The sequence below is a fragment of the Mycena indigotica genome (assembly GCF_014461135.1).
Source record: "Mycena indigotica strain 171206Taipei chromosome Unknown Mind.scaff0008, whole genome shotgun sequence".
NCBI classification, from domain to species: domain Eukaryota; kingdom Fungi; phylum Basidiomycota; class Agaricomycetes; order Agaricales; family Mycenaceae; genus Mycena; species Mycena indigotica.
In genome coordinates this window covers 3,653,148-3,676,798 of record NW_023503007.1, presented here as the reverse complement: position 1 = coordinate 3,676,798, position 23,651 = coordinate 3,653,148, and the positions used below count along the sequence as shown (strand labels likewise).

The window sequence follows — 23,651 nt, the reverse complement described above, 5'->3', positions numbered from 1 at the left end:
TTGAATCAGAGCTTTTAGTCTTCAAGAATCGCGTGAGCAAGCCTGTTGATACAAAGAGGTGAATCCCTAGTTCTAATCCTTTTGCGCCACGATAGCCTGGCTCGGCAAGCATACGCGTAATGTCATTGCAAAGCGCCAAAGGTTTCTGAGGAGAGCTGTGAAATCTGGCCGACTGAGGCAAGATAACGCAAGATTCGAGCTCCACTGAATCAACATTTGTAGTTTTTGTTGTCAAGAAACATACTAAGCGGAACGGGGGCACCGCCAGTCATCTCCGCCAGGCCCTTCACGCTGAGTCCTTGCGCTCTAGCCTCTGCAAGCGATTCGTAGACGCCGAAGTCTTCGCCAATCCGCGTCATCGCAATCACCAAATGAAGATCGTCACGGTAGCCTGTGGAGTTTCGAGCGATAACTGTAGGCTACGCGCGGCTTCACCAGCTGTGATGACTGTGCACAGCTGGCTGAGGAGGGAATTAAGGGCAAACACTTCGCGTCGTGGACCTCATTCTGAGTCCTCATTGAGAATAATTTATATCTTGGGGGACACGTGCCATCCTGGGCGCCGAACGGAAGAGGACTTGAACACATCATCTAGATCGGCAAAGCATCGATGATTCTCGAGGATTAAGGCCGTGGCGACTAGTGTAGCATCGCCATGTAGCCTGGGAAGCTGCTGAGTGGGGTTTGTCGATAACTTCCACGCAAAACGACGCGTCACGGAGCCAAGTATAATCGTTCAATAGAGGCGAGAACTATTTTGAGAGCGGCGAGCAAGGCACGCGTTGCAGCGGCAATATGGACAGTGAGCATGGGAGAGCAATGCTTCTCACACGATGATCGACATGATAGCCTACGAGTAAAGAATCAGGACCGGATTCGTTAGAGGTTCGTGAAAGTACAAAAAATAAGTACATCATTAAACAGTCGTGAATGGTATCTGGAGTTTTCTGCGAGACACTACGGGTATGTTATGGTGCAAGTAGATTGGTTACCATTCCACAGCCACCAGGAGCGCCAACGCGCCGAAGATCCAGCTTGAAGTGGACACTACTTGTCGAAGTGAAGTAGCGCTGTTAGACTGGCTCGCAGTAGAGCCAGATGCTGTATTGCTCGGGTTCCCATTGTTGGGAGCCAACGTTCTGGTAGAATCGGGTGGGATAATGGAAGAGGAAACGCCAGCACCAAAGAGGGCGCCTTCTAGCCCACAAACTTTGTTTATACCGTTAATGACTGCGTTAGGATTGTCCGTCAGAAGGAATCTCTCTTGATTTGTTTGCTGGAAACTGCCAGTGTATCAGTAAGAAGAACTGAGGGCGAACGATGAACGCGCCAGTCAACGCAAGGGCCTAGAAAGTAACGTCAAATCGCCGAAATAGTGGCAAAGGTATCGCGCACCGAAAGTGGAGTGGAATGGGTCCCGGCAAGCACATATTATTACGTCGGCAAAGGATCCAGGGTTCTGAATAACCTAACAAAAATAATCAACAAAACACGAAAGCCACGATGCAAGTCATACCGTTGTAAAGTTGACCATAACAGGTACTTGCTGCAGGCACAACTTCATGGACTGGTAGTTCTGTCGCGGAGTTTTTTCAGTAATCCGTTCAGGGGTTAAGCCAGTGTATGTGATAGAGCCCGTCTATCCGGATATATGGGGGAGATGCAATTGTTTTACCTGTTGGCACACTCCGCATGATGCCGGAGACGCTGGAAACTGGGGGTCATCCGAATTGCCATCTGTCCGTAGTGAAAAGCGTGCGGCTGGGAGTTCTGGTGCAGGACTTGCACGGACCACGATAGAGGGCAGCGGAGCGAGAACGAAGGGAATAAATACGAGCATGTCGGGTGAGGCGCAGCGGACGACGAGTCTTGACAGTGGACGAGCAGGAGAAGCGGGTCACCCACGTCACGACACTGTCACAACCCATGTGATGGAACGACACTGACCATCTCCTCCACACGACCACACTCTTCGTACTCATGGAGTCATGTAATTTCCAAGTTCCTGACGCGTTTTCAACTCTACTAACATCAAATACAGCCAACCAAATCGATGCCACCTTCTTCTCATCCAGTGTTGGTGCTCTCAACGCGCTTTCCTCGATCCGAAATCACAGCCGTGTTGCACTAAGCAATTTTCTCACCACCACTGTCTCTGAGAAGCATGAACAAAACGCGGGCGAACAATCAGACGACGATACGCCCAGTCGTTGGTCTGAGTCTGACTCTGAATCGTCCGACGATGGAGCACCATCCCCTAAACCCATTCCACGAGCCATCCCCCCTCCTCTTCGTGCGTTTATATGCCATCCAGGCGTTATTTAACTGAGCCGCCTTGTTTAGATTATTGGGACACTCCCAGACGAAAACTCCTCGACCTCCCGCTTGAAATTATCGAGCATATTGCTTACTCCCTTCGCGAGCCGAAATGTTCCCGTCTTATGGACATGGCAGCACTCTACATATCGGACCGTTACCACGACTTCTCCGAAGCGAGACACCCTCTCTCTGCGTTAACCAGGCGCGTTATCTGAGACCGTCCCTCTTAATTTTGCTAAGAATACGCTAGCACTTGTTGGTTTTTGCGGTCTGCACTTGAGCGCGTTCTCTATCGAAACATTCAACTGGACTTGACGGGTTGGAAAGGCCTCAAACACACTGCATGGCCAGCGGCCTCTCTGAAGTTGTTGTTGCAAACCCTCGAAACACGCCCTGAACTTGCATCATACATCCATGTTGCTGCCCTAGATTTTCCTCTCACCGCTGATTCCGTGGTTATTGAGGAGGCATTGGACAAGCTATTGTCAGCCACAACAAACCTCAAATTCCTTTGCCTAGCTCAATGTCCATTGGCCTTTTGGGATCATCGAATCAAACACATCAAGGGATTTGCGACCTCGTTTGCACCTGGGATCCTTCCTTCCATACTCGAAGATCTGTCATCTCTCGAAGAACTACATCTTCGTGACTCGCACGTAATGTCTCTCAATGGCTCTCTCCCCCGTCACAAAATCCGGCGCGCTAGGATGGATAGCAGTCACGAGCATGCTTCAGCTTACTTCTGCCGTTTGTTGACAATCTTTGGAGCGACTTTGCTAGACCTCGATGTTCGCTTCATTGGTGGTTTGCAGCAGCGCTCCCCACTTTTTCTTGCCGACCGCTTTGGTGCCAAAAATTCTCATTTTGGTGGCCAGAATCTGCGTTTCCTCCGCCTGGACAATATCAGTGTTCTCAGTAATGTTTCTTCAACCTACGCTCACATCCTTCGCGGCCTTCCATCCCTTGAAATGCTACATGTCACTCACCATGCCCCACTGGCCCCTTCGGCCTTGGGCATGCTACCTGCGTCGTTGAGGGTGTTTACAACATCCGAGTATTATGGGCTGTGGACGGCGGAGAAAGCAAAAGACGGATTCTTGACTGCGTTCGCCGCATGTATCGAAATGCGGCCCAGGGAGATCGTCCGCGTGGAAGGCTCGAGCGGGGTCAAGACAGGGGAGCCTCAGGGCATCACAATGAAGCTCAGCAAGAAGGAGCGAGAGGCGAAGGAAAAGAGAGACAAGGAACGCGACGCCAAGCTGGACATCGCCCCAGTCATGACAGTCTGTGTAGCAGAAGGCCTCCCTTTCAACGAAGTCGAAGATGCTGCAGGGCCCTTTGTTCGAGTTTTCTGTGCGTTATTCTGTCAGTCAACTGTAACAATGCTGATGCGTCTTGTTAAGTTGGCAAACGGCCAATCGGTCCGGAGTGGGCAGTGCATGTAGTGGACGAAGTTTATGAGAGTGCCAGTGAGAGCGAAGATGACGATGGCGATGATTAAATAATATTGTAACGACCAGTACACGATAGGTTTCAGCTACATATCAGATTATATGGAGGCAGATCCGGGAATCGAATTACAGTTAAAGCTACACTAAGCGAAAGGAGAGAGCATGCGAATAGAGCAAGTTTAACAAACAATGAGAAATCATTCGTGTTGCCATCCGACATGAACCCGAGCCTGAAGAGGTGGTGGGGCGATTCGGCGCAGACGAGCGAGGCCAGTAAGCCGCGGCTGCTCAGTCTTTCCGAGTAGGATATTGAGCAGACTCTGGCGGTGTTCTGGAAACCAAACATGCGGGATGGCGGGAAAAAATGGGGTAGAGGAAGGTGTTGTCGAAACACTCGAGACCGTTTCTGTGACGGAATCAGAGTCCAGCTCTGCCTCAGAGCTCGCGGGAGAGTCCAAGAAATTTTGAACAAAGCTTGGAGTGGTCGGAGGCGTAAAATATACGCTTTCTGTGCGAGCTGCCGTCGACGGCGTTGAAACATGAGAGTCACAAAGTCTTGGTGGCCAAGTCAGAACGTATATTCCAGGCGAAGATATGGTCGGGGGAAGTTGGAGCGTGACTGAATCACAGATTCCGCTTCGTCGGGGGTAATTATTCCTCGGTAAAGGAATAGAGCCGTGGCGTAGCTCAGCCATGAGAGCCTAGTGAAAGTCAGTGCTATGTGCGTTGCTAGGTTACAAGTCGCATACTCTGAGGGAATCGTCGCAAGACATGCGTTTTACTGGCAAGGAAGTCGAACGTGGAACAAAGGTACGATCAGTAGGAATGTTGGCGGAAGGCAGTGGTCAAGTCGTTAGGTCGTAAAGCCACAGAAGTGGGAGATGGAAATTTAGTCGACTTGGAGAGTTTACAAACACTTATATAGTGCACTATCCTTTGTTGATATGTTGCTTGTAATAACGCCGTTTGTTCCCTTGACTCAGTGGCGTTATCCCTTTATCTGCTTTCACGTGTTCTGGTGCGTCGCCTTTGATTATTAGACGCAGCCTTTGTTTGTTGCAGAAACATTGAGTGATTATAGCAAGTCACGGTATTGAAGTGGGAGATCAGTTGAGAGATCTGAAAGAAACTCTGGTAGGATAGAGGGCCGCCACAGAGTCAGGATCACAAGCAATGAGTCCGCTGGGCTTCATGCTGAAAACAAGCATCAAAACTCAGATCATTCGAGTCACAGCCACCGTCACATTCTTCCTGTTTGGACCCAAAATTGTCTACTTTGGCTGTACCCGTTGCCCACAGTGCCTCCACCTTACACTTACATCGCGCTCTTCTGAAAGCGAGAAAAAGAATCGCGGCTGTTTCAAGAACACAAACGCACATCACGTCGCTTTTGAAAGTTTGACTATGTTGACGTTCTTTCAGTTGATATGACAGAAACCGTTGACGGTAATTAGGTCGAAAAGACCAAACTGACTCATTTTAGGGATTTAAGGGAGACGCGACAGCTAGTGGGTCCCAGTGAGTCATTCTCAGTGGTTCGTCCTGCTCAACCCATGCATTGACCTAAGTTCCAGGACTGGGCAGTCGCAATCAAATATTTGCTTCCATCCGTATCACAATTACGACTAGGTGCCTTGCCATCGGCCCATCGTCCCAGCAACTCGTTCAACGGTGGTGTTTGTCCCCGCTTGTCGAGGTGGAGATGCCTGTCACTTTGTCGTTTACCTACTCGACTCGGATAAGGTCTTCCACGCGCAACTGAACAACACGGACCACGGCAGTCAAAGGAAATCAGCGCCGATGTGGACGGGCAAGGTCATGATAGGCTACATTTCTTCGCAAGGTTCGTGGTCAAATCTAAACGATTAATGAATCAGCGCCCGATTGACAGCCCCTGGCAGATTTTTGCGTTGAACTCTCAGCGCTCGTGCTCTTAGACGCACGCCATGGCCTACACAGTAATCTATAATAGCGACAACCGTCTAGCGACTGGTTCTCTCCGTCGCCCACCATGCCTTTCCCCAAAATCTTGAAGAAAATGAGCAGTAAAAAAAGTCTAAGAGGCTCAAGTGAGGGCTCTACAGAAGATCTTCCTCCACTTCCAACAAGCAAGTACAACGACTCCGAAGAATATGCTTACTACAGCTTCCCTCCTCAAAGTGCACGCACTTCGCCATCGGACTCTCCAAGAATGCGGGTGGCTGAACTTGTCACTGATCGTTCTGGTTCCGAATATGGATATTATTCTCAAGATCGCCGACCATCCCTGCCTACTCATGGCGAACGATATGCACCCCCTTCAACTTCGAGAAATGCGTCCTATTCAGGCAGCATAGACCATACACGGGCAAGAACGACTTCGCAATCTGGTCCGGCCAGGCAACCTGGATACTACGCTCAGTATGCCTCCCCGCCTGCCACTGCCGACCCTTATAATATGTCTCGAACATCATCTCGCACGAGCCCACAAACTAGTCCTACACCTTCTCGAACACCGTCCAGTAATTCAGGTGTTCCTATGACTCGCCAACCAGGGGCTTTCGACACCTTCTCGCCAATTTCTCCAGGAAACGCCAGCAGCTCGCCTGTTTCTCCTGTCAGTAGCCAGTCGGATCCGAACATCTACCGTCAGCGTGGCCCTTTCATATCTTCGCCATCTCACTTGCAGCGACTGCATGTCGAGCCCGTTGATGACTACCATGGCTCCTCCCGTCAGCCATCGCCAGCCTTGCAACCCTCGAGAGGTCCTTCCCCTCCACGAGGTCCAATACAGCCACAGCAAACTGGGGTCTATGGGCAGTTGAGCAACGCACCGCCATCAAACCAGAACGGCAATGGGAATGTTTCACGACCACCGCCCCAGGACGAGCTCTCAAGAGAGCTCGCAGATTCGTGGCAAATTGCTACGACAGCTCCTAAACAATCGAATGCCGACAAAGTGCTCCAAACAATTGGTGAGCATTCGTCCTTCAGCACGAGACCAACTGATGCTCTGGAGAAACCGGAATTTCAACTAGTCAAGCAAAACAATCACAGGCAGAGCTTGTCGTTGTCGGAATAAAAACTGGTTTGGACATGGTCGGAGGCATGGATGCGATTGAACAAGGCCTCAACACGTTTATGGAGGGGATGCCCGTGTTAATGAATGCATTGGATGAAATCGCCAAGCTTCATCCGTACGTCTTACATATACTCCACGCAAACTGTGCTCTGATTTTCTTCAGCTTCGTCGGAGGTGTGTTATGTTGGGATTGCGTTCTCCAACTCACGTGATTTTATATCGCAGTCGCTGTAATGGCTTTCAAGGTGGATTTTCCACACCTCTTCCACCGCTGGCTTTCCTGATCCAAAGTGACAGGCAGTATGGGCTCTCGAAATGAAGCGGCGCGAAAACGATAGAAAGATCCTAGCGCTCCACATGGAAATGAAAGACATGATGTCCGTGCTCACACAGTACGCCCTCTATTCCTGTTCTGGAATATAGATAACATTCTAACCGGCTTCAAGATTGCGGAACGTCAAGGACTCGGAAGAGATAGCACCCGATGGCACGACCATCAAGGGTCGTATGCAGGAACTCATGAAAGGCACCGCAGACGACATCAAGAGCTGCGCTAATGTAAGCTCAAAAGATCGACCGTAGTTTGGCTGACCACTTGTAGGCTTGCGACACATACACCAAGAAGAAGCTTGTTGGTTCGTCATTCATTAACTACTTTTTCCTAAAATAGTCCTGATGGTAGGGCTTGTTAATAGTCAAGATCTTGAAGGGTGGGGTTTGGGAACAGAAATTAGGTAAATTGTGTGTTTCTTTCGCTATGCGCCTACTAACTGTTTCCAGTTACTTTCGCGGGAAAGTTCACAAAGCGACGGGGAGAGTTCGAGTTTGCATTAAGCATTCATACTGCTCTCGGCGTTGATGCCGCGAACGAGAGGTTGTCCGCTGTCGACAAAAAGATGGACATGATGCTGCAGATGTTTCAACAGATGATAGCACCAGAACAGAAGGAGATGCTACGGTATGTTTTCCGCGTCATGAAAAGCACTTGAAATGAAGATCCTATGCAGCATGGTGGAGCAAAAGGGAGGAGTCCAGGCTTGTCAAGATAACGACAAGATTCTCAAAGAGTTGTGCGACCTTGAAGCCAAATCTTCTTCTGCCATCAATGGAGCTACAACAACTTCTAAAGCTGGTTCGAAAACCGGTAACGCTGTGGAGGAGCTGAAGGACGACCTGATGGTTGATCCTGACGCGGCGATGGAGAAAAACTCGACCGTTTTTTCGAGAAAGTTCGAGGTCCAAAAGCGTCAAATTGTGTACGTAGACGCTCTGGACACTCTTTCTGCACCCACTGAGATTTTATATGCTCTTAGGGATGAGTTGACCAAAGTCGTGGAGAGGGAGGGCGATCGAGTTATCAGTGCCATCACTGTAAGTATTAATGGACGGCGACGTATTCGATACTTTAACCTTCATCTAGGCAGGACCACACGACAAACTTATCGATCCTGATTTACACAAAATTTGGAAGGAGATGGTATGTTTGTAACTTCAAGACCTCCCCGATGGCCTGACCTCCACGTAGGGTTGGCGTGGCTCAATCAAATCGCGTCACTTTGTCATGGCTCTGCGCGACTATTACCAAGAAAACAGTGACGAGAGCGAGACCAATGCAAACAAAAAAAGGACAGGTGACGACTGGGCGGTCGCATATATAAATGTTTCTCGGTTCGTTGAGGAGTTGATTTTTTTTTCGTGGCTTAGTTCTCTAGCTTGCAACAAATCAGTGAAGCTTTCGATGACGACGCATCTGGTTTTGTAACAACTGCGGAAGCCAACACATACACCACATCGCGGCCCCTTGATTGGTCGTAAGTCAGCTCATCCATATTGACCGTCCTTGGGTTAAGCTGCAATAGATTGAGCCATTGGACCGCATACTGGGCGATTGGCTTTCACCAAGCTATGACGATCTATGCTGTAAAAATACGCGAACTGGTAGCAAAAATGTTTGCTTTGCGAACTCTTGTTCTTCCGGCCAATCGCGCGTCGATCAACTCGTACCTGGAAGAAATATATCAAGGCGTCACAACTCTCGAGTCTGGTCTCCAACCTTGCTATGTCAACGAGGCTTTGCAGGAAAAATTTGCTCTCTATGTCGATGCTGAAGAGGCTCGACTGCGCGGTAACTTGGAAGCCGTTGATTACGACTTGGATGCTGCAAATACCCTCACACTCGTCACCGGCGATGGCCGTATCGAGAGAGTATGTCTCGTTTGTTTTCAGCAATCGATTTGGCTTACGGCTCTGTAGTTCATCATGCCCATGCTCTACCTCCTGTTAAAGCGTGACTTTGAAATTTTCCGTATCTGTCAAAAGAAGGTCATTCACCCCGATGAACTTTGGGATTCAGCCGATACCATCGGCTGGGTGCTTTCGGCCGCGAGAGAGCGAGTCGAGCTGCTTGACTGTAAGCATCCACAGATAAATATCGCTATGATATCTGACACTCTCCAGCTACCTTTCAGAATCAAAAGGTTGACGCCGCACAACAATTCAAGACTTACGCACACGGAATCGTGAGTTGCGGCACACTTCCCATGTATTTGCTCATCCTCTTTAGTTCCAATACTTGCACGACAGCAGTGGACTTTGGGACGCGAAAGTGGTACTATCAACAGAATTCCCCGACTACCCCTACGACGATGCCCTGGAGAATCAAGATGTTGATCTCGAAAAAATCCTGAATTATCCAATAGGCTCGGAGAAACTCGACTTTGCGGCCTACAACGAAGTGCCACCCAGTAGCCCCAAATCCTCCTCCATCCGCCCAAGCTCGGCATTGAAGGCAGTATTGGGCAGTTGGAATGGTTTCACTTACACACCTGCATCCAATATCGTGCCCTCGTCGGGCATGATTTCCATGCATTTTATCGCTGCGAGCAGCCGTCGTTTTACTGCAACCTCTCGATCTAACACCTCAGATTTCACCATCACGGGAGAGTGTGCCCCACAGGGCTCCGATCTCATTAAAATCACATTCAAGCAAACATTTCCGACTCGATTCCCTGCTCAATATTATGCTGGTGTTTGGTCACGTGCGACCCACTCGCTTACGGGAACTTGGGGAGCAGAGGCCGACGCAAAGACTCATGGCGGTGTTTTTATCTTCAAACGCGTCGACCCCGAACATATGTGCTTCTTCCCGGCCTTGTCTGAGCTCCAATCAAACAAGTCGCGCGCCTTGTGGAATTTCGCACTCTCTGCTGTGTTGTATCAGGTCCGCAAACAGACCCTCTCATGGACTTTTTACAAAGAGCGGTCTTACGCCCGGAAACGATTTGTAGACCTCTATATTCGTAATACACGGTTTGGTAAACCGCTTAATCGACAAGAAGAGAAGGAGCTAGGGTTAATCAAGAAGAGCTTTGTGAGTCGGTTTTTATCTAATGTAACTGATTAACTGAACTCTCAAGACCACGGCAGATTCGAGATTTTACCACAGTATTGCTGAGGCGAAGATTCGCGTTACAACCGGACATGAGTAAGTTGTTCTGAGATCTGCACTGGTCAAATTCAATGTTCTATAGCGTCCGTTGTGACTGCTGCACTGGTGTAATTGGTGGCTCACGCATAACGTGCTTGACTTGCCGACTGGAAGACACATTTGACACAGTGAGCAATGCATCATCAATTGTATAAGGCATTGACGGCCTTTAGGTTGACTTTTGCGACACATCAGACTGCATGTCAGCTCAAGTTGTCCCTTCAGGAATGACGGTACACAGATATGCGTTGTTCTCCTCCCCATACTTACTTGTGTCCCCAGCGCACTCATCTTCCGACGCACGATATCCTCAAGTTGCGTCGGGTCGTCCATATTCGGCAGTTTGGCAAGACATACCGGGAGGCAAAGCAGGCGTTGACGAAAGCTCGACAACTCTTCCCATCTCCTGACCAGGATGAAGACGCGGACCTTAGGCATACGGGTGTGACCTCACCACCTCGATGCGCTTCTTGCGGTCTGCACGTTGCTCAGCCATGCTGGTTCTGTGTTCAGTGCGAAGGTTGGTGTTTGTCCGCCCAACACTCACGTCCTTGATTAACTGAGCCATCCAGAACCTAGCTTCATTTGTATAAGCTGCGAGGCCGACCCCAAGAGGAAACTTTCCTTTGGGTACCATAATTCATACTCCCATGACCTTGTTCGGTGCCAACCACTCATCGAGGAGGTCGAAATCACACTCGAAGACCGACTTGCCGACCTCGAAAAGCGCTTCATACAACACGAAGCCAATATGGAGCTCCGACTCACGAATCTGGAGGGGAAAATGGAGAACCGGCTGGTTAACGTCGACCAGCGGCTCGTGCAAGTCGAAAAACTTCTTGAGAGGGTTCTCTTTGCCTTGGAACAACCAGCAAATAGTCATACACATACTGTCAGATAATAATCTCTCCTTCATTCGCCCTCCTTCCAGCATTGACTACATTCATTCATTCGGCATTCGCATATACCTCATTCAAGTTATTGTACTGTACTCTACATCAAAGTTATTATTGACTGACGTGTGCCTTGGGTGAAGTTCACCTGTGATTTTGACGGGTGTCTTTACGTCATCATCTAAAACCTACTTGCTCCCAACTTCATTGTCGTTCCTTCGCCTTGACTCTGTATCTATATGGCGAATTGGTAGGGTCTACTATCGCTCCTCGGCGCAGACCTTTCATAGCATTCACAGGCTAGATCTATTATCGTTTGGCGTTGTAAGCAGTCCCGCAGTCCGTTTCCAGGTGATTTACTTCCGAACAAGACTATCGCCGTTTTCGGGGTCATCATCTATATCGTGCTCTCCATTGTCCAGGGCGTCTCGCAGGGAGTCGAGAACGCCAAAGAGGGGTGCGTCTTGTCTTTCGCCCGGTCGTGTGCTGGTTGAGTGACCGAACGGTTGCAGATTGAAAACGAAAGGAGGTCCGTCGTGTCTCTTGTCGTACTGCTTTCGTCGACATCTCCCGCAGTGCATATAACGGACAAGGGCGTCGCTGTAAAAACCTCCAAGCGATTCGGTAGAGAAGACTATGTAGATGCTACTCAACGGTGCGTGCAGTCAGTTCCGGGCTGGCAGATATGATAACTGAATCACCACATCTAGAGGGATTGTCAACATAGTCAATGCGTCTTCGTTCCAGAAAGGAGGTGCTGCACGGACACCAGATTCCGAGTCGAGCAACCAACTCTCGCCCGATCCGTCCAACGGCGACAAAAAGAAGCGGGGTCTGTTCAAGCGTGCGCTCAGTGGGACGAGTACCAACAGCAAAGACCGAAACTAGGATTTATTACATTGTTAACTACTAATTGGATGGTGTCGACTATAGCTTGTATCCATATTCTTCTCTACCGCAGGTCACAGCTGCAAACAAGTTAGCCAAACTTGAGGAGGAGACAACCAAGACTAACCCTAAACAGGAATTGTAGCTACAGGAACGGAAATTAGGCGGTGCATAACGGCGGTGTAAAGACTCACATCCTGAGGTGTCAATCTGCCCATTGCCTGGTCGTCGGTCGAGAGCGTCGCGTCAACCATTGCTGATTTCTTCTCTTGCAACTGTGGTGCCGTCAGTCGTCGTCGGTGTTAACGGATTGGACAAACAAACCTGAACTATACGACTTTCAATCGAATCTTCTACAACAAGTTTGATGGCCTTGACGGGACGCTTCTGGCCAAGACGGTGAATGCGATCCATCGCCTCTGTCGAAATAGTTAGTAAACAGGGCGTCTTCACCAGATTGTGGACCGACGAAATTCGACGGCTGGATTCCACCAACTGTCCATGAGATAGACTCGCGATGCCTCCGTCAAGTTCAACGCAACGCCTCCAGCTTTGAGGCTGACGAGGAAAACCGTGACCTCGACGTTTTCCACTGATCGACTGTTAGCCAAGCTGAAGATATAGCAAAAAGAACACCCACTGAAGTGTTTGATGGTCGCATCGCGAGCTTGAGGACTCATGGTCCCTTCCAGGCGGCAAATCTGGAGAAGCATTCAATGGTGTGAAGAAAGACTAATCAAACGAGACAAACCTTGAAACCAGCGCCTTGTAGTCTGTACGCAATCAGGTCCAAAAAATTGACAAACTGGCTGAACACGAGGCTCTTTGTTGTTGCGTCTTTCATTCGCAGATTGACCAACTCCTCCAGTAACGCCTCAATCTTGGTTGAGGAGCGCCATTTCTCTAGATTCAGGCGACCGAGGATTCCCTGTCGCGCATCAGGGACATTCTGTTCAAGCTCCAGGGCTGGCGCATCGAGGTCGATGGTGAGTGGTAGATGGCAGACGGGGCAGTCTGGTTGTTGCTCAATTGCCGTGTTGAGATATTGCTTGATGCATTCACGATCGAAAATGTGGCGGCATTTGGACTGGATGGCATCTTCTGCGACGTCGTTGCAAAGACGGCAAACCGTGGCCTCAGGCTCGGTGGGAAGGAAACTGTTTGCATTCTTCTTGCTTCGAATGACTAGATCGGGATGACAAGCCATTTGACGCATGCGAGTAAGCCTGGTATTTCGTTATTTTGCATAGTGAATGGTGGGAACAGGACATACAGGCTGAAGATGTTCGAGTAGTCTCGGGAAAAACTCAGCATCCGAATGGTTTCTGAAAGACAATGTCACCCACTATTGAGGATTGTCCCCTCCTCGAGATATGTATCGAAGCGACGCTTGACATCAGAGAAAAGCGATAGGTAGAGCTCCCTTTCTTCCGGACTGAAGTAATCACGACGGACGATCACAGTTCTAGGTGGCAAGCCAAGATCATCTGCGCGTTGAAGCTGTTAAGATAGTATGTCAGTCATTTTTGCCCATATAACTCAACAATATACCTTGGTACGGCGCAACATCATGCGATCCAATAGAATTTTCAATTTTTTGAAGGCGATTTGACCAGGGCCAGCCATTCCGTATTTTTGGATGGGCGTCAGGATTTCGTTGTTCCAAAAGCAAGTCTGCGAGACTTTGTAAAGGAGAGTCGAGTCAACTAAACGCTAACTCACGTGTTGCATTGGACTGTGCCCACAATCTGGGGTACGTATGTTGATTATTCGTGAATCTCTCAAAGGAAACGCCTACCATCACAGGAACGTTTATCGGAGAATCTCCAATGGAGCGATTTGCAGTCGCATTTCTTACCTGGATGAATGTTTGGCTTAGAAGAGTTAGAATGAGGTGATGACGTTGCTCACAGTAGTAGAAGGAGAAGGGGTCGCCTCCTAAAAATCGAACCAGACTATAAAGTTCTCCGACCCGGTTTTGCAGAGGTGTTCCAGAGAGACACCAACGGCCCCGAGCTTTAAGTTCAAAGGCTGCTTTTGCCGTATTGGTTGACCGCTCTTTGATGTTATGGGCTTCGTCAAGCTGAGCAACATGAATCAAGAGAAGGCAAGGAATTGAGCAAAGTTTCTTACTATAATTCTATTCCATTCGATGCGATGAATGGGTGACTTTTCCTTCACGATCATGCCCTTGCGCTTGAAGCCTTGCTCTTGTTTCCGGAAGCATGACTCCATGACCGCATAGGTTGTCAGTACCTAAAAAGATGGTTGAGAGGTAGCTCAGGACTCGACAGCGAACATGAACGCACCACATCGAATTTTTTCAACTCTTTAGGATCGGATTGTCTTGCAGCGCCATGCCAGACGAGAACCTCAAGACCATGTGTATGTGCTGCAATCTCGTTCTTCCACTGCATGATGGCAACGGTTGGTGCGACCACAAGATTAGGCTTGCCACCGTCCGCAACTAGTAGAGCAATCATTTGGATCGTTTTACCCATGCCCTGGTTGATGTCTTCAGCCTGTAAAGATGATAGACGCTGGTCTATGCTCACCATTTCATCCGCTAGCATTCCACCGGACCAAACACCTTTCTCTTGCTTTTGCATCCAGGAAAGACTCTCGCGTTGGAAGGGAAGCAGTGTAAGCTTCAAGTTGGCAGGCTGCGTAGCAGGCTGGGGCACGAGAATGGGAATTTTTGCTTCGAGATCACCCCAAACATCACGCAGTTCGGGATGGTGCTTGTGAAGAGCTATGGTTGACTTCTCCGCCTGAAACAAGTCAGATCTGGGTCGCCTCGGTAGAGCAACACACACATAAGTTAATTTTCGACCGAGTTTTTTGCGTAGAGCTCGCTCCTCCATAATGTTTACACGGCGCTCTGCTCGTTTTCGAAGTCGTTCTTGTTTTCTCTGCCGGCGCAGTTCGGCCATAGTCATTGACTTGGCTTTCGGCTTGATGGTGACCTTGCTTTTCCCCTTGCCTCTACTGATCGGCGCGTCAGACTCGTATTCTTCAGAAGACATGGCAGACAGTTCGTCGTCGAACTCTTCATCTTGAACCTTTTTGGTCTTCTTTGGCGCCTTCTTTTTGCGAAGCGGGACTTCTTCTTCAGAGTCGCTGGCGTCCAAGACCATTGAAGAATCGTCGACTAAGTTGGCTTTGCCATTCTTGGCTGAGGCAATTCTAGCCTCAGCGGCCCGCGCGCGGAGAATAGCTTGAGGATTGGGGGAGACAAGCTTGGTGGAGTTGACGCTATTCTGAGTTTCTAATGACATTTGGATGGCCGCGTCAATCATAACAGTATCATCGTCGATGTCCTCTTCATCATCCTCATCGACGGCTTGAATAGGGTCGTCGTCGTCAGATCCAATGAATTCAGACCCACTGTCTTCAGATTCAAACAGCTCAGCTTTCTCGTCGTACTCCAGACCGCAATCATAGTCGGAAGCAGGCGCAGACTCGACAGCTTTGCCTTTTCCCTTGTTTTTGGTTGGTGACTGAGGAATCACATCATCAAAATGCCCCCCTGTGGGTGTGAAAACGCAAACCTCGAGAAAAGCAATCTCGTCGTCAGAGCTGGGGGAAGAGTCTTGGGCCCTGGCCTTTCCTTTACCCTTGGCCGCGGTGCGAATAGGTTTTACGGGCTAAAAGGAATGAGCGTTGCCACTCTGCCGTATGAGAAATGATCATGTACCATGGTTTTCGCACGAGACGGTCGTACAATCTCAACAAAAACTTGCTTCGCTGGAGCACGTCTCTTGCGAGAAGGTTGCTCCGGTTCGTCCTGCTGAAGAGGGCGCTTTTTAGTCAGCAAAATGGGTAGCTCATCGTCTGATGTTGGGGGTGTCTCATGGGAGGAAATGGTGCTAAAAGCAGGCGAAGGATTGGCGGTGGAGTTGGTGGTGGTGGCGGGGGATTGCTGGGCCGCACTGAGTCGAGCAGACTGGCGGGTAAGGCGGGCCATGTGGAGAACAAGAGCAGGGTGAAATCCAATTAGTGACGCGGTCGTGACGCTTCACGTGCGGGTGATGGAACGCGTAACACTCTTCGAGTCATTGTGGGTCGAGATTGTGTATAAACTCAGACTTCTCTGTGGCTCTCTAATGCATCAGCGGTTCAAAAAGCCCAAGGCTGCCACAAAAAGTCAAAGTAGATCAACGATTCTGCTTCGTCACGATGTATCCTGGACCACCAGTCTGGACCGCTGGCAAATTTATTGAACGAGCACGATGTTTTCGGTTTGATCTTGTGGACCTTTGAGTCTGACCACAACATAACATGACTGGTCGCTCGAACCTCATGAAGGCTTGCTCAGCCTTTTTCTGGTGGGGACCAGTCACTCCCGTCACATCACACCTGTCAACCATTCACCACGATGGCCCCAGAGTCCTCCGAAGTTGAACTTATGAAGGCGGTAGCCGTCGTCGCCCCCAAAAAGCAACGAAAACTCCGTCCTGCTCGCAAACAAGTCAAGTTTGGAGACGTCGTCAAGATCGACACCCCACAGACTGGTAAAGAATACAGTGAGTTGACGTCTACTATTCCCAAAGACCTCGTTAACTCTCTTGTAGATATATGGTACAACAAATGGGCAGGTGGAGACAGGGAGGATAACTACTCCAAGTGCGTATTTTTTCTTTCTTTTGTTATCTCATTGACCCTCGCACTCCAGTAAAGTCAAATCTCAGACTCGGTGCAATCTCAAGCGCGACTCTGGATTAACGCGTGCGAACGTGACTGGCATGAAATATACATGCCTGTACTTCGCGCGAGGTTGCTGTCCATATGGCTGGGAATGCGATTACCTTCATGCGCTACCAGACCCAGACGACCAGCTTCCCGACACCTCAAAAGACTGCTTTGCACGGGAAAAGTTTGCTGACTACCGTGACGATATGGGTGGTGTAGGGAGCTTCAACCGGCAGAACCGGACCCTCTACGTCGGGAGAATCAAAGAGACGGGAGTCGGTCTAGAAACAGAAGAGGTTGTGAGGAGGCATTTCAAAGAGTGGGGTCAGATTGCACGAGGTGCGCTTGCAGCCATCTCACCTTACTCAGCGCTAACGTTCTTCAGACGACTCCGAAACAGGCTGGGCAGTAAAAGTTCTTCAATACCGGAGTGTCGCTTTCGTGACCTACGTGTCGGAAATTCATGCTCAATTTGCGAAAGAGGCAATGGCTTGTCAGTCGCTCGACAATGACGAGATTCTCAATGTCCGCTGGGCGACTGAAGACCCAAATCCTGTTCAGAAAGTGGCTGAAAAGCGGCGTCTGGAGGAGGAAGGTCAGGAGGCCATCAAGAGTCGAGTTGACCCTAGAATTATCGATGCCATGAGGACGATACGGGCACTGGAAGACGGTGACGAGCTTGATGAGGATGGAAATTTCATGGACCAGGAGGCAGACGGACAAGAGCAAGAGCACGAGTCATCCCAGCCCGATGCCAAACGACGGCGTTTGGAGGCCCCTCCACCGCCAATCCAAGACAACCAGCCAATGGGTCTACTTAGCGCCGATACGCTTGAAGGCTTGAAGTACTTTGCGGAGATTCAAAAACGAAATGGTGTTACAGTCCCAACCAAAGCAGTCACTCCTATGGTAACACCACTAGCAGGGGGTCTTGGATTGGGGGATTATGGGAGTGACGAGGAATAATTTGTTGTATGTATTGTCCACGTAAGCATTTAGTCTACAACATGGTACATGTCCTCATCGCTGGGAAACTGCACTTTATGTCTGAACGAAGTATGAGCATACCAATTGATGGTATAATCTGGCCTTACTTTTCCTTCAAATGACACCAGAGAGCGTTTAGACCCAGTCGCTTGGGATGCTTCTTGGTGAATCTAGGGCCTCGAACAATCTCTTCGACCTCATTGACCTCAGCGTCTTCCTCTGATTCTACCGTAGAAGATTGCAAGCCAGCGCTCGACACTGGCCTCCTTTCCTGCTCGCAATGTCGACAGCCAAATATCCAAGTCGCTTTCGCTTTCTTAACCTTGTTATCATCTGTCCCACCGAGAAGATATCGTGCAAGCCCTTGTTCGAGAGGTTTCACAAGTATTGCATCTGCCGTCTTTGCTTCCAGGACCTCTAAATCCATCACCTGGTGTCTATGCGAGTGTCCGACCTGGAATGTGTCATTAGATGTGCCTCAATTCGTCTGTGTTAGAGAGTCATACTAAGTTCGAGGGTCGCATTACGATGGCCGTCGGACAGGAGAGACAAGCTATCCGTGCGCCAATAGCATCCCACTTTCCCAAGGAGTCCTTATTCGCGGGATCGATATCGCAGAGTTTCAGGACCTTTGTTATCGCATTGATAGCCTTATTCTGATCAGACTGGAAACATCGACAAGGAAAAAATGATCAAACCTGGTCGTCCTTGACAAAGTTGCTGGCCTTCCAGAGGGACTCTTTCCTCGGTTGACGCTTGGGCTCCCGCGAGCCACGACATTCATGTCGGCAAACACCAATAAAATCCATACATTCATCCCACGTATATGGCCGAGCAACCTTTCCGCATCGCGTGCATGACCAACGGGCAGTTAAACGCTGGACGGGATGCAATGTATTTGATTTGGCGGTCTTCCACTCAACGGGGAAACCCAAAGTCGCGCCAAGATCCTGCTCTGCTGCAGCCCTCCATCTGTCCAACTCCGAATCGAGCATTTTGCTAACTATGCTTTCTGTGTCTTTGAGTTTGCGGGACGCGATTAAGGTTTTGCGTGAGGGTCTAGTTTTACGTGCGGCCGCGGACGATGTATCCGAATGAAGAAGTTGGAGGATCGGCATTGTTCGGAATTCCGGTAACGCCGGAATTGGGGTTGGGGGTACTTGAGATCGTGATTCGGTGAGGAGTTTGCTGTAGCGCTGCTCTACCTGTGCGCGTTGTGAGATGATTGCGGCTTCCTTTGCTCGGCGTTCCTGTCGATCATTGTAAGCCAGCAGTTCTGCTTCGACAATGTCGGCCATATTGGTGAAGTCTAGTATATTTGAGCCAAGAAAAAAAGTACATCGAATCTTCATGCTGACCTTGTCGAACTATCCTCTGCAGTGTATTGGTCTTATGTAAGCGGAAAGAATTATAGGTTATGGAACCGTGGATAAGATTATTGTAGTCGTAGCCTCAATTGCAATGAGTATACCCGATCGAGCTTTGAATCGTCCTCACCGTTTTCTGTCGCGAGTGTCTGTCCACTGTCGAACGTCTTAGCACGCGTTCTTGAACTCGTAGCAAGGACTTACAGTGCTTCGTTTGCTTTCTGGACCTCTTTTGCCAGCTTCATTCTTTGACCTTTCCAGAGATACACCTCGACAAAGAATTTCATCCTCCCCTCGTGACGGCCCTTCTCCAGAGCGTGGCGCTGTCGGACCTTGTCTGCTGTATAATGGGCAAATTCGGACAGGGTAGCAGTCATATGAGCTGTAAGATAAACTTTGTTTCCCGCAGGCCATGGTTGCTGCGCTTGAACCTGAGTATTGAGACCCCAGATTCGAGATGGAAAATGAAAGCATGCAGTTGACTCGGCAAGCGGAAGCCATTCCAGTGCATGTCGTTGGTGCTGGTTAAGGGTGGCCACATTCTCTACGAGAGAAACGTTCGACGAGCTCCACTTCTGAAGGCATTCAGGGCGGCTGCAGAATCGGATGCGAAGCGAGAAGGATGAAAACATGTTGTGTGTAACTCGAGCGCAGTTCTATTTTGAATTAGTTCGTACGGGAATGATATTTTAACGCGATACAAACAGCGCAGGGACCCATATCAAACAGCATGGCTGCAAAAGCGGGTTCGGACAGTCCAGCTCTCATCGGATCAGGGAGAGGGGCAGGGTGACTAGTTTCTCGAGCTTTGCGCCATACAGAAACATTTTCTGGGCGTAATAGTGTGTTGCAGAGGAACTTGCACGTGCGCGCCACAGCAAGGACATCTTTGGTGGACTGAGTGAACACCAGGATCATGGCAACGAGCTCAAAGGGCAAGTTAACGAATACTGGCTTAAAGTTGGTGACATCGTTCTTCTCGGTGCTTGTACGCCTTCGTTTTGTGGGCGGTCGATTTCGGGAAACTGGAGTGTCCATCGAGGTGGATGGTGGATGTTCAAGACAAGGAGTGTGACGATACTAAATTGGGACTGGTGCAAGCCTGCGTCCTACTTCCTTCTACTCCCAACAAATCATCGATACACCCTCTTCCCTAACTATAGTTCACTTGTCATGCCGCAAGAGTGCGCGACCACTCACTGCCAGTGAACCGATTCAGTAAAACTGACGAGTTATTCCAGCCGCGTGGCTTTGGGCAAGGAGGTTTTTCAACACAAATGCTCTTCCATTATTCGCAGGTCCGTCGTTCGCCATTGGCGTCGATAAGCTCCTAATATCACTCAGGATCCCTCTCCAGTCGTTCAATCCGGGCACTCACTCAACTTGAGTCAAGATGTGCCGCCACAATGAGAATACATGCTGGCTGATGGTAGATATGCATGGCCCTTTTTCTGCTGACCTTTCTCTACCCCCAGCACTCGAAGGTACTTGTGTAAGATGTGTAGTCAGAGAGCGATAAAATGTCGGAGAGCGGACGTTTTCGGGAGTTTTTATATGGTACGCCCGATGATGCTTTTGTGGTTTCGAACCACCTCACTCCAGCTCCAGTCTAGGTTTTTGTGTATACCCATAGTCCTGAATTCATTCCGTCCCCCTACCGCGCACGGTCCTCTTGAAGTCATCCATCAATGTCGTCATATGACTTGCCAGATCTGGTGACCCTCGGCAAAATCCGACTAGACTTTGGCCCAAACGGGTCGTCGTCGCCGCCTTTCCCGCCATCCTCCGTTAGGTGCAGTGCACCGACTTTGCCACTCCCAAAACCACGCCTTTCTATCCTTTTACGACCGCTGGCGTATGGCCCCACGAGCAAACCCTCCACCCAAGAAAAATCGTGCGAGGTTCGGTGTCAAGTTTTCTCTGAAAATCATCAAAGGCGACCTCCCCCCCGATACTGAGTACCTCGATGACGACTTTGACGAAAACTTGTCCACCCTTGCGGTTGCAGATGTGGACATTAATGAGGGCCATGTACGTCTCTTCTCCAACCAATCACAGCTTGCCATGTCAGGTGGCAGTGCGTTCCGCGGTCCGCTTATATAATCATCCTTTTAGGAACACCACCTGCAAGCAGCACTCGCCACAACTGCTGTATTCATCCCCACACCCTGCTCGCTCTCTTCCGTCGATAATTACGACCAGCTCTATGGGGCGACGCAATGGAAAGACCCTATCACCTATCTTCAGTCCAACCAGACCGTTGAAGAGGCGTGTGCCAATGCCCTGGTCGACCATGACTACACCTATTACATGGATGAATTTGATAAGCAGTGGCTTGACAAGAACAACAAGGATGCTCGAGGGGAGGGCACCAGCTCTAGTGCCCGAAGTTCTAGGAAAAACAAGGAGAAAGAATCTGACATGTGCACGCCAGCCGAAATCTCAGAGGACGAATTCGAAGTCGTGATGTCTCTCATGGAGAAATACGTGGATCAAAAGATTCTTCGAGGAGACGCCCCCGACTTCGAATTCTTCACTGGCTTTTTCTTGGAGCCTTTGTCTCCCTCTCTGTTTGCGTCGTTTTCAGTGCCATCGTGGATCCCACCGCCTGCCCAGCTTGTTCGTATTGCTCGCACTATATATCCGCACTGGAGACATCGGAGAACTCTCGTTTCTGGGCGGAGAATACAGCCTGCTCTCAATGTGCGTTTTCGGTCGTTGTCCTCGTCTATGGCACTCATGATAACACAGTTTGACGAGAGTGATTTCCCAAATGAGTCGTACATTTGTTTTCGCCGTCGCGACAACAAACCTGTGCGCAAAACTCGAGGGGGATTGGTTGTCAATCACGCAGAAAAGCTGGCCAATCTCCAGCACAACCTCAGTCAGGTCCTCGACATTGCCAACTCGGTCCTTCAAAGGGAAAATATCAAACAATCTGCTGCTAGCGAATCCCAAGCTTTGTGGAATGCACGTCAACCGATGGCGGATTTCTTACGACAATTCCCTGCAATGATGACTAAGGCAGATGAAGACCGTCTCACAGAAAAGCCGAAGAAGATCAAACCCGCAAAATCCTCCTTGTATGGACTACTTCTATCGTCAAGTTTTCTATTCTGACCGTCCTTGTCAGGCTTCCCAAGGTCAAGGTACTCCCACCGACTCAATCAAGTTCGCCTGCCCAGGCTCCAGCTCCGCCAGCGGTTCAACCTTCTGAACGTCATGCCGAGGTGCAACAAGATATTGCTCGGCGGATGCTGCAAGAGACAGAAAACTTGAAGAGACGTGGTTACTTGGACTTGACTGATGTAAGTCAAGCAAACGAACGCTGCAAGCAGAATAGTTGATATCATTCCAGGACCCTGTGCAATCTGCATATTTGCCACGCCCCGAGAAGTTGTGGGTTGACGTTGCCTCCAAGACATCACCACCCCCAGAACTCGCGACAAGAATAGCGCGGCCTCTTCGTCTCCGAGTTGGACGTGGTGGACGGCAATTCATCGACCGACGGAGCAGTTCTCATCCATACCTTTCACCTCTGCGCAATCATCGTTCTCACGCCGACAGTGATGATTCTTTGGATTTCGACGAAGAAGCGACACGGAGGCTACGTGCACAATGGAGGTTCGACACTGATAGTTCTTGGACTGGTGGGCCTTCAGAAGAAGATGCCCGTGAACTTGTTGACGAATTTGATGACACGTTAGTCTCACTTATGCCCCAACCTGGCTCAATATTAACTGTACTAGTTATATCGTTCATCGTCTTCAGTGGTCGGTGGAAAGCCGTAAAGCGGAGCCTTCGCAGATTTCCGATCTGTCTCTCGTCTCCGACGCAAGTCTTACCGTGCAAACCCCCGATGGCCGATCGCGCAAGGCCCTACCATTCTTGACTAACGCAATCCATCTCGCAACTGTCCAAAACTATCCTGACGTCCACTCGTACCTGATTGCGGCAGGAGTCGCGAAAGCGAACCCTCAGCCAACCGCTAGTGCCCAGGCTCAAGCGATGGCTCACGCTCGAGCAGTTGCGCAGCAGAGACAGGACAGTTCCGCCCTCAGTCACCAAACTCCGACTACCTCCGCTGCACCCATCCCTGCCTCCGTATCTTCCACAATATCAACCCCAATCTCTGCTCGCCCACGGACCTTACGTGATGCACCACTTCCTCATCCTCTGCCAAATGGAACTGGGAACTCCAATGCTGGAGGACAAGCTCACAATGTTGTGAAATCGAGCATACCGTTGGGCAACGCGTCACATAATCAAAATCAAATGCCTCCACCTCTCGCCCCAACTCAGATGACGAATGGACGGGCGATCTATGTGCCATCGCTCGCTGCAGCCAATGCCAGCTTCAAGGTGCCTGTAATGCAGCGTGCCACGACGACGTCGAGCCCAGTACCCATTCGGTCGGTTGCCGTGAACGGCGATTCGAAGTAGTTGGGGAGACAGATTCGACAAGGCCTTTTCGCATAGAACTTGACATAATGTGTATATCAGCTG

The 23,651-nt window shown here is 49.8% G+C and overlaps 7 protein-coding genes across 7 annotated transcripts; 4 read left to right on the top strand and 3 right to left on the bottom strand.

Annotated features, from left to right (window-relative positions):
- Window positions 1–988: 988 nt before the first annotated feature.
- On the bottom strand, window positions 989–1,928 carry MIND_00963100 (uncharacterized protein; the record flags this gene model as incomplete). Its single annotated transcript, XM_037366246.1, has 6 exons — window positions 989–1,283; window positions 1,331–1,346; window positions 1,396–1,468; window positions 1,517–1,576; window positions 1,676–1,737; window positions 1,793–1,928. The coding sequence occupies 6 exons, from the start codon at window positions 1,926–1,928 to the stop codon at window positions 989–991; spliced, it is 642 nt and encodes a 213-aa protein (XP_037217658.1).
- Window positions 1,929–1,938: 10 nt separating this feature from the next.
- On the top strand, window positions 1,939–3,820 carry MIND_00963000 (Yae1-N domain-containing protein; the record flags this gene model as incomplete). Its single annotated transcript, XM_037366245.1, has 5 exons — window positions 1,939–1,990; window positions 2,042–2,293; window positions 2,344–2,521; window positions 2,570–3,672; window positions 3,723–3,820. Exons 1-5 carry the CDS (start codon window positions 1,981–1,983, stop codon window positions 3,818–3,820), a joined length of 1,641 nt encoding a protein of 546 aa, XP_037217657.1. The 5' UTR covers window positions 1,939–1,980.
- Window positions 3,821–5,781: 1,961 nt separating this feature from the next.
- Window positions 5,782–12,099, top strand: MIND_00962900 (uncharacterized protein; the record flags this gene model as incomplete). Its single annotated transcript, XM_037366244.1, has 29 exons — window positions 5,782–6,724; window positions 6,769–6,946; window positions 6,995–7,005; window positions 7,057–7,076; window positions 7,129–7,223; window positions 7,278–7,389; window positions 7,433–7,466; window positions 7,527–7,565; window positions 7,612–7,789; window positions 7,839–8,087; window positions 8,145–8,202; window positions 8,252–8,308; window positions 8,357–8,499; window positions 8,544–8,642; window positions 8,691–9,036; window positions 9,085–9,241; window positions 9,289–9,350; window positions 9,395–10,201; window positions 10,248–10,315; window positions 10,362–10,446; window positions 10,492–10,551; window positions 10,601–10,838; window positions 10,891–11,165; window positions 11,216–11,301; window positions 11,355–11,535; window positions 11,583–11,668; window positions 11,724–11,740; window positions 11,788–11,866; window positions 11,922–12,099. The coding sequence occupies 29 exons, from the start codon at window positions 5,782–5,784 to the stop codon at window positions 12,097–12,099; spliced, it is 4,941 nt and encodes a 1,646-aa protein (XP_037217656.1).
- Window positions 12,100–12,173: 74 nt separating this feature from the next.
- On the bottom strand, window positions 12,174–16,066 carry MIND_00962800 (ATP-dependent helicase rhp16; the record flags this gene model as incomplete). The annotated part of the gene is made up of 19 exons (XM_037366243.1): window positions 12,174–12,179; window positions 12,227–12,244; window positions 12,294–12,374; window positions 12,424–12,518; window positions 12,569–12,691; window positions 12,740–12,800; window positions 12,851–13,325; window positions 13,373–13,394; window positions 13,446–13,599; window positions 13,651–13,773; window positions 13,822–13,847; window positions 13,898–13,957; window positions 14,011–14,182; window positions 14,233–14,355; window positions 14,409–14,603; window positions 14,655–14,870; window positions 14,916–15,599; window positions 15,651–15,746; window positions 15,797–16,066. 19 exons carry the CDS (start codon window positions 16,064–16,066, stop codon window positions 12,174–12,176), a joined length of 3,000 nt encoding a protein of 999 aa, XP_037217655.1.
- A 212-nt stretch (window positions 16,067–16,278) lies between these two features.
- On the top strand, window positions 16,279–17,757 carry MIND_00962700 (Pre-mRNA-splicing factor CWC2; the record flags this gene model as incomplete). The annotated part of the gene is made up of 5 exons (XM_037366242.1): window positions 16,279–16,340; window positions 16,408–16,625; window positions 16,674–16,725; window positions 16,775–17,130; window positions 17,177–17,757. The coding sequence occupies 5 exons, from the start codon at window positions 16,279–16,281 to the stop codon at window positions 17,755–17,757; spliced, it is 1,269 nt and encodes a 422-aa protein (XP_037217654.1).
- Window positions 17,758–17,786: 29 nt separating this feature from the next.
- Window positions 17,787–20,183, bottom strand: MIND_00962600 (uncharacterized protein; the record flags this gene model as incomplete). Its single annotated transcript, XM_037366241.1, has 8 exons — window positions 17,787–17,838; window positions 17,886–18,232; window positions 18,285–18,428; window positions 18,477–19,087; window positions 19,137–19,229; window positions 19,276–19,301; window positions 19,350–19,801; window positions 19,851–20,183. The coding sequence occupies 8 exons, from the start codon at window positions 20,181–20,183 to the stop codon at window positions 17,787–17,789; spliced, it is 2,058 nt and encodes a 685-aa protein (XP_037217653.1).
- Window positions 20,184–21,002: 819 nt separating this feature from the next.
- Window positions 21,003–23,588, top strand: MIND_00962500 (Enhancer of polycomb-like protein; the record flags this gene model as incomplete). Its single annotated transcript, XM_037366240.1, has 7 exons — window positions 21,003–21,176; window positions 21,217–21,222; window positions 21,261–21,848; window positions 21,897–22,228; window positions 22,279–22,453; window positions 22,504–22,847; window positions 22,895–23,588. The coding sequence occupies 7 exons, from the start codon at window positions 21,003–21,005 to the stop codon at window positions 23,586–23,588; spliced, it is 2,313 nt and encodes a 770-aa protein (XP_037217652.1).
- Between the last annotated feature and the right edge of the window lie 63 nt (window positions 23,589–23,651).